The 8,814-nt window shown below is 49.9% G+C and overlaps 1 protein-coding gene across 1 annotated transcript; it reads right to left on the bottom strand.

Annotated features, from left to right (window-relative positions):
• Window positions 1–5,414: 5,414 nt before the first annotated feature.
• On the bottom strand, window positions 5,415–7,088 carry ADRA2B (adrenoceptor alpha 2B). The gene has a single exon (XM_078665879.1). It carries the CDS (start codon window positions 7,018–7,020, stop codon window positions 5,488–5,490), a length of 1,533 nt encoding a protein of 510 aa, XP_078522005.1. The 5' UTR covers window positions 7,021–7,088; the 3' UTR covers window positions 5,415–5,487.
• Window positions 7,089–8,814: the final 1,726 nt, after the last annotated feature.

Raw genomic sequence — 8,814 nt, 5'->3', positions numbered from 1 at the left:
CCAGTTTGATCACATCAATAGTAAATATTAACCTATTGGGATCATTAGAAAAATGCTGACCTTTGCTAGGAGGATCAAGCAGCAGTCTGTGGTATGTGGTCTGTTTGTTGATGGATGGTGCAGGCACTTAGAGGCGCCTGAATCAGCCATCAAATAGATGGTTAAGGGCTGGCAAAGTCCAAGCCCTATCCTCAGGGTCCTGCCATTCCTCAGGCCTTCCCCCTTGGAGATGTCCTGCAGCATCGCTTTAGGCGACAGTCCTGCAAAACCCTATTCTATCCTTCAAGCACCCTGTCACCTCACCATCTCCTATCTCATCACAGGGTAGAGTCATATCCTCACTATCTCCCACTCTGTGAAAATGAGTGAGTGAGAAACAGTGTGAGTGAAAGTGACAGGGAAGTGAGTGAGAATGAGTGGGAGTACTGAGCCCTTTCAGAGCCTATGGATTCTGAACAAATTTATGTGGCAATTGTGACATATGTGAAAGGCACTATAGGACTCCTTTTTTTCGACATTTTCCAAGGGGAGGGACTTCCCAAATCATCCTCGAAAAAGTAGGGCGTGCTCTCTTCACTCACTCGCTGGAATTGGGGCAAGAATTGCACCTCACCACTTTCAAAGATTACCAGTCGCCACTGTGTAATTTTAAAGGTGGGTGGAGGGAGAAATCCGGGCTGTCAGGAGGTGAAGTAAGCAAGTGCAACAGGCAAATGGACAGAGGGAAGTGTCTAGTTGCAAGGGAGAAAGGGAAGCTTTTGAGAACAAAAGTTTACAAAAAAAGTGAATTGGTTAAGGGACAACAGAAGGGAACGCAACAAGTGTGTGGCGAGGCTTGGCAGATGAGCATGAGAGGGTAGCTTTCGAGGGTGAAAGTTGAGGTGGAGAAGAGAAGGGAAAGTGTGTAATCGAAAAGAAGACGTAAAGCCTTCAGAGGAAGGGGAGATAAGAGGGCTAACGTAGTTCATGAGGGTAAAGCAGACAAATGAGAGAGATTCGTTTGTGAGAGTAGAACGAGGGCAGGAGAACAGACTAAACTGTGTGAGATCAACAGGACAGAAAGAGAGCTGGCGTTTGTGAGGAGGTAAGAGGAAAAGATGTATATGTAAATGTGTGGGGCATAAGATGATAGTGGGTGGGCAGAGCTGAGAATTGGGGAGGAGCAGCGCAAGTGTCTGTGAGGCAAGGGAAGATGAATAAGTGAGGTCTGTGAGGATGCGTTGAAAATAAGTATTTGTGTGAGGGAAATGTGAGAAAAGGGAGAGGGTGTGCGAGAGAAAATGAGAGAGAGGAAAGTGTGAGAGGAAAAGCAAAGACATGAGAGGTGATTTTGTAAATGAAAATGGAAGGTTTCGAGAGAGAGAAATGGAAATGGTAAAGCGGAAAATGGGTAAGGAAATAAGTTGATACTGGGGTCTCTTTTAAAGCGAACATCAGAAAGGATGTGAGGGCCCTTTTTGGAAGGGAACGATGGAAATGTGAGAGGGAAACGGTGTAGAAGAAAAGGGCGTGTGTGAGGGGAAAGGGGAGAAATGTGGCGCTTGGAGAGAAGATAGCACAAGGACGTGAGAGGAACTAAATCAGGAAAAGGTGGGAGGTGCGGGAGGATAAAGGTAGATAAGAGAATGGGAGCACATGAATGAAAAGGAGAGGCTGAGGCTGCAAAGAGAAATGAGCGGAAGGTGCAAAGCAATGAAGTATGTGACGGGATGAAGAGATGCACAGTGAGAAAAAAAGAAAAGGCCATATGCGTGGGAAAGGAAAGTCGGGATAGGTTGTGGAAATAAGAAGAAAGAAAATCAAGCAAAGGGGAGAAAAGAAGGGGGGGAATGGAGTTTTAAATGGAGAAAAGAAGGGGGAAAATTGAGTTTTACGGACAAAAGCAAAGAGAGTGAAATGCAATGACGCAGTACAAGGGTGCCAGCGCCTACTGCAAGCAAAGAAAACAGACTCCCGGCACTATAGTTGGGTATTAAAAAGGAGCCCTTACTTTGGAGCAAGGGGCTCGTGTCACTCCTGGGGCCCGGGGCCCGGGGCCAGTTCACCGGCTGCACCAATGATTTCTGGTTACCTATGTATTGGTAAAGCAGAGAAGGTTCCGCGAGAAGTGTGTGAGGGGACATGTCAGTGACAGCAAAGGGGACGAGCATCGAGGTGCGTGGGGTAGGAGAGAGAGAGGGGAAAGAAAGGTTGCATTGCGAGGCGCAGAAAAGGGGTTCAGTATGGGTAGTGTGAGGGGACAGGACGGACGGTAGTGAGGGAAATGCGTTAAGACGAAAACTGTTAGGGAACAGTAGAGGGGAGGGAGACGGGGAAGTAAAGAAGAAAAGAGTGCGGTTTGTGCGGAGCAAAATGAGACGAGGACAGAGGGAGAAGTGTGTCGGGAAATTAGGCCATTTCGAGATCTTAGCAGCCATAAATAACCTACCCATAGAGGGGCCCTTAAGATGAAGAGAGCGCCATGAGAAAGACACGAGGCAAAGCACGTTCATCGTACACGCATGCTCTCTCCCCCCCCCCCCCCCCCCCCCACACACACACACCTTACCGGAGAAAGCATGGGGCCGAGAGAGGCGCGAGACAACTTCACGACACTAGGCGGCAACGGAGAGCCGGTGAAACCCCCCACGGACCAGCTAGGACAAGCGAGGCCCCCGTTCTCTGACCAGCAGGGCAGAGGAGGGCAAACAGAAAAAACAACTCCCCCTCCCCCCACGCAGAGTGCCCCATCAGCACCAAAGAGATATGACAGGCACCGGGCATGATACCTCCATGACCAGAAAAAGACAGGCTGGTATCCGGCCACGAGGCAGGAAACTGACCCCAAACCCCCTCCAACAGAGAGAAAGAGCAGTAAATCGGCGCAAACCCACCACCCTCCCGCCCCCACGGGGGCGCCGCTGGGGCTGCAGCACCCCCACACATGGGAACGTTTAATAAAGATATTAATGGAAAACAGCAAAGCCATTCACTGCTCACGTCAGGCAGCTCCAGCCGTCCGTTCATATACACTGACAGGTAAATGGTAAGGAGAACACAGCGACCCGCCTGAACCGCTGCCCCCCCCCCCCTCCCTGCCACGTATGTCTAAGTTCATGGGGGCAGATTTATGAAGGCCTTGCGCCGCCGGTGCGTCATTTTTAACATGGGAAAAGTGACGCTCCGGCGGCGCAAGGCCTTCATAAATCTGCCCCATGGTATGTGTCTTCAAATTAGCGCTTAGCACTTAGCGCTGGGACGCCCCTTCGCTGGGGCAGCTGCGCGCGGTATAAATTATATTAACATAACATAACAAATAAATAGCTTTTGCGAACAAGTTATTATCACTCTTGTGATCGGGTCAAGAGCGACGCAGTGAAAGGCGCCAACGTAAAAAAATAACACCCACTTAATTAAGCTTGACCAATATTATAAATGAGCTTCTTTGGCTGTTTTAATTGCAGAATGTGGTGGTAGGCAAGTTTCGAAATAGGATGAAAAAAAAAACCAATATATATTTTTTTTTACCCATGTGAGCGCATGGCTAAAACCACAAAAAAATGCATCAGAATACTATGTCACCAACTTCCTTCACTCTCGCAAAACTCAAGAGCAATACTAAAGTTTTTTGCTCGTTTGCAGCATTTCCTCTATCAGTGACACCAAGTATTTTTTTATCTCTGACCAGCAACCCCAGTCTGGAAATTGTTCCAGCACCACTTCCAGCACCACAAATCACAGGGAAAGCCAGGATGGGTTCCACAGGGATGTGTGACATTACAACGCATGCTTTTATATCGCATGCTTTTACAACGCGGTTTTTACAACGCATACCATTACAACGCATAGTGCTTTTAGGCGCTGGATAGTGAATTGTTTAATTTACTATTCCAACTCCAGTCCCCATGGATAGTAGGGAAGGTGTTGGATAGTACATTAAACACATTCCCTATCCTAGAGCGCCCCCCAGCGCAATGCGTTGTAATGGTTTGCGTTGTAAAAGTTGCGTCGTAAAGGCACTGCGTGGTAAAAGTTGCGTTGTAAAGGTTGTTTCCCGTTCCACAGCGGTATTCGTACAAGCGCCTTGAGACCCTTGCGGGTGAGTAGTGCGCTATACAAGTATCAATTTACATTTACACGTTCACTGCCCACTCCCACTACACCGACCATAGGGCTCCCCTACCACCTGGACAGGGCAGTACACATACACGAGGCACCCCAACCACCACCAGAAATAAGAGCAGTACCCACCAGACTGTGAGCATACAAAATATCAACGTTAGAATATCAAGGGTACTAAATAGCGAGAACAAAATATATTACAAAAATACATTGGCGAGTCTAGATTTTCTATACCTAACTCCACATATATGTACTCATGCGGTAGAGATATCTTCAGGATACGTAGTGTGGAGTAATGAATGGTAAATCCATACTTCCCTAAATGCACTTACCTTTCGATATTTTGCCCCCGATAATTTGTCCTCGATATTCTTATACCACAATATTCTTCATGTCGATATTCAGTGGAATAATCTACCAGATGCAAGACCTTCCCCACCAGGTCCATTTAGGGCAGGATAGAGACACAACCCCCCCCCCCCCTTTGTGGCACTAGTGAGAGATAGTGCAGTGGATATCACACGAGTCTACAAGCCACCACCCAAGACAGACGGAGCTGAAAATATTGTGAATCCTCCTACCATCACAAAGGAGATGGGTTAGTAACAGACAGACATGAGAAAGAACACCAGCGCCAAAGAGAGATTTCAGAGAGAAAGAGCTACAAACGCACATGACAACTTAGAGGGAGGAAAACAGACACTAGAAGGAAAGGACAGGAAGCAGACGGGGCAACCCATACCACCAGACTCAGAAACATTGACAACAGGCAAGAGATCCTCTAGCACGACCCCTAGAAGCAGAGAGCACCAAAGGCGTGGACAGAACACACAGGAGCGGGAGGTCAGTATCAACATTTACAAATATTTAATGAAGGTACAAAGGTAAAAGGTTGGCCCACAAATTGGCCCTTAGAAGGCATCTGAAATACCCCAAACCCCAGAGTTTGCACAGCACTGAGATCACCAGGAGCAACTGTCAATTGTTTGTACAGAACCATCAAACAATATTTGTAATGACTGCAAAATGCAAGTTTGCCAGGAGGTCACCACTCCCTTTGGATTCACAGTGTATATGAGATCCTCGCCCCGGAGTACGCAGAGTACAAGGGCCTTGCCAGGGGTCATGAACCGGTGGCAGCCAACTGTGTGCACTGGACTCTCACCCCCAGGTGCCAAGGGGTCCCTTCAGTTACATCATGATTCTGCAAAGGACCCTCACCTCCAAAGTCTGCAAGGACTGGACCTGCCTGGGGTGACCAAGTAGCCCACTTTGAGTTCTATTCCCGCAGATCAAGGTTCACAGTTCTTGAAATCCTGGGGTCACCGCACTGTCCACAGGATTCTATCCTTCCCCAGTGTACTTCAGTCTCGGGAAGCCTAGGGGTCACCAGGCTGTGGCCGTCCACTGTCGGCACAGAATCCTGCGGAAGGCCCTCCTAAAGTCTTGGTTGAAGATGGTGTAGATGACTGGGTTCAGTGAGCTGTTGCAGTAACCGATCCAAAAGAAAAACTGGAAGAGACTATTAGGAACCTGGCAGAGCTCTCGACAGATGGCCCCTAAACTGTAGGTGAAGAAAAAGGGGAACCAGCAGAGGACGAAGACCCCGATCACGACAGCCAACACGAAGGTGAACCTCTTCTCTCGATTCATGTGGGTCCTCTTCTTGGCTAAGATGGGGCTCGGATCTCCCCTGACCAGAGCCACCTCCCCCCCAACCAGTGCAATTGTGTCTAAAGACTTAGGAGGGCAGCGGGTGATAGCCCTGGCCTGCTTGGCTTGGTGGTGTCCCGTGTGGTTTTGGTCTGGTTGGACCCCCTCTGATGCCTGAATCTCCGAGCTCATTGCTGGGTGTTTCCCATTTGGATGGATTATGGTCTGCAGCGCTGGTGAAGACGTGGAGGATGTTGTATGCGGTGCCTCAGGGCCGCTCTGACAGCAGGGTTGGGTGAAGGCCTTCTGGATGGATGGCAAACTGGAGGGCTTCATGCAGGGTCCATCATCTCGAAGAGAGCCTTGAAGACCATTGGGGTGGGCCATCGTCTGTTGGCTGATTGGGGAGGTAGCAGGCATTGTGGGCTCTTCTGCTTTGTTTATGGATCCTCTGTGACAGTAGGGTCCAGGCAGGGTCTGCTCGTCAGATGGAGGCATGGATTGTATTGTGTGAGCCTCCTTGCCACACAGAGAACCATCATCACCATTAGGCTCTACCAGACCATTGTTGTTCAGGGCTGGAGGATCCTGGATGTGCTTTGGAGGAACTTTCTCAATGACCGCCTCTCTGGACTTGCTGCCCTTGGGGTTCTTCTTGTTCCTGCGCTTGGCAATGAGGTAGATCCTGAGGTAGACAAGGATCATGATGACACAGGGTGCAAAGAATGAGCCAATGCTAGAGGACAGAATGTACCAGGTCTCCTCGTTAAGCTTGCATTGGGGCTTGCTGCCCGGTGGCTCTGGTTTATTAACCTTGTAGATGAGAGGTGGGAAGGATATGGCCGCTGCAATAGTCCACACAATCAGGATGATGCACTTGATCCTCCGTGGCGTCCTCTTGGAGTTGTACTCAATGGCTTGGCTCACGGACCAGTAGCGGTCCAAGCTGATGGCACACAGATGGACGATGGAAGAGGTGCAGAAGAGGACGTCCAGGGCCAGGTAGATCTCACACCAGACCTTCTCAAAGTACCAGTAGCCCATCAGCTCATTGGCCAGCGAGAAGGGAATGATCAAGGTGGCCACGAGGATGTCAGCTGCTGCCAGCGAGACTAGGAAGAGGTTCTGAGGAGCTTTGAGGGACCTGCTGGTCAGAACCGCAATGATGACCAGGACATTCCCGAAGATGGTGAAGAGGATGAGGAAGGTGATGACTGCAGCAATTGCTGCAGTGACCTGGACCGGGTAGGGGTCAGCCCTGTTCATGGCTTATGCAAATGTTATTCTAAAGCTGAACAAAGATGCTGGAACGCCAATCACTTATGCCTGCCTGATCCTTCGATAGATGGTCACGAGCGGTATGAAAAAGGGTCGGAAACCATGCCTCCTGTTCTCAAGGAAGCAGAGACTGGTCAGTGGCAAGTACTCTGGGACTCAGGTGGATCTCCAGATGCTCCACGCGGTAGACCTATTTTCTGGAACTCTGATGAAGAGTTCTCGGATACCCATGGCTAGCGGGTTCAGCAAACCCCCAACTCAAGTGAGTGAATTTTCTTGAGATCTGGGTGCCTGGTTTCTGTACTGGACTCTAGATCTCCCCAGTACATGTTATGCCACCATCTGTACAGACAGCCCCTTTCTCAGCATAAAGTTAATCAAGTCTTAAGGTCTGCTGCTGAGAGTTGCAATGGTTCTTCCAGCTTAGAAAGTGTTGATTGGGGTTTTGAGGGAGGTCCCCTTGCCACTCGGGAGGATGGGCTGCTCAGGCTTCAGGGGGCTGTTGAAGATCAAGGTCTACTACTCATAAGTTGAGGGACCCACTTGTACACTGAGGGTCTGCCACTGGGATTTGGGTCTCTCCTTCTAGGCTTATCTTAATAGTTCTGCAAGGTTCATCCTCAGGCACTTTTCTTCCCTTGGGGTGGAGCTTCAGGGCTGCCACACTTTTCTGCACCGACTCTTTCCATTTCTTATAACTTTAGGCTGTCTTTGCACCTCTGGGTCCTTTTCTTTACACAAAACGTTAACTTTGGAAGTTCTGTTGTCCCCAGTCAAAGGCAAAACATTCCTGCCAGAGAAGTGCGGTCCAGGAAGGCCCAAGGTCTGCCCAGAAGATGGTAAAGCAGGGACTGCAATCGAGGATGTGAGGAAACAAGGGATGCTCTGTTGGGGACGCTGGGACTGCGTTGCTGATGATGGGAAATGCAGGAGCCACTCTGCTGATGATGGGAGAAGCAGGGACTGTTCCGCTGAAGATGGAAAAGCAGGGGCCACTCTGCTGATGATGGGAGAAGCAGGGACTGTTCAGCGGAAGATGGAAAAGCAGGGACCACTCTGCTGATGATGGGAGAAGCAGGGGCTGTTCAGCTGAAGATGGAAAAGCAGGGACTGCAATCGAGGATGTGAGGAAACAAGGGATGCTCTGTTGGGGACGCTGGGACTGCGTTGCTGATGATGGGAAATGCAGGAGCCACTCTGCTGATGATGGGAGAAGCAGGGACTGTTCCGCTGAAGATGGAAAAGCAGGGACCACTCTGCTGATGATGGGAGAAGCAGGGACCGTTCAGCTGAAGATGGAAAAGCAGGGACCACTCTGCTGATGATGGGAGAAGCAGGGGCTGTTCAGCTGAAGATGGAAAAGCAGGGGCCACTCTGCTGATGATGGGAGAAGCAGGGACTGTTCAGCTGAAGATGGAAAAGCAGGGACCACTCTGCTGATGATGGGAGAAGCAGGGGCTGTTCAGCTGAAGATGGAAAAGCAGGGACCACTCTGCTGATGATGGGAGAAGCAGGGGCTGTTCAGCTGAAGATGGAAAAGCAGGGACCACTCTGCTGATGATGGTCGAATTACTCCCCGTTCTGCTAGTGATGGGAGAAGCAGGGTCCACGCTCCTGGTGATGAGAGAAGCTGGATATACTCAGCCAAAGATGGAAAAGCAAGGGGAGAAGCATGGGCTGCTCAGCTGATGTTGGAAAAGCAGGGTCCACTCTGTTAATGGTGGTAGAAGTACTTTCTGCTCTGCTGGTGACGGGTGAAGCAGGGTCCACTCTGCTGGTGAC

Source organism: Lissotriton helveticus, chromosome 11 (assembly GCF_964261635.1).
Source record: "Lissotriton helveticus chromosome 11, aLisHel1.1, whole genome shotgun sequence".
Taxonomy (NCBI): Eukaryota; Metazoa; Chordata; class Amphibia; order Caudata; family Salamandridae; genus Lissotriton; species Lissotriton helveticus.
This window is presented reverse-complemented; position numbering and strand designations above follow the sequence as displayed.

Coding starts and splice junctions, on each gene's coding strand:
- ADRA2B (XM_078665879.1), bottom strand. CDS start 7,020: ATGAACAGGGCTGACCCCTACCCGGTCCAGGTCACTGCAGCAATTGCT.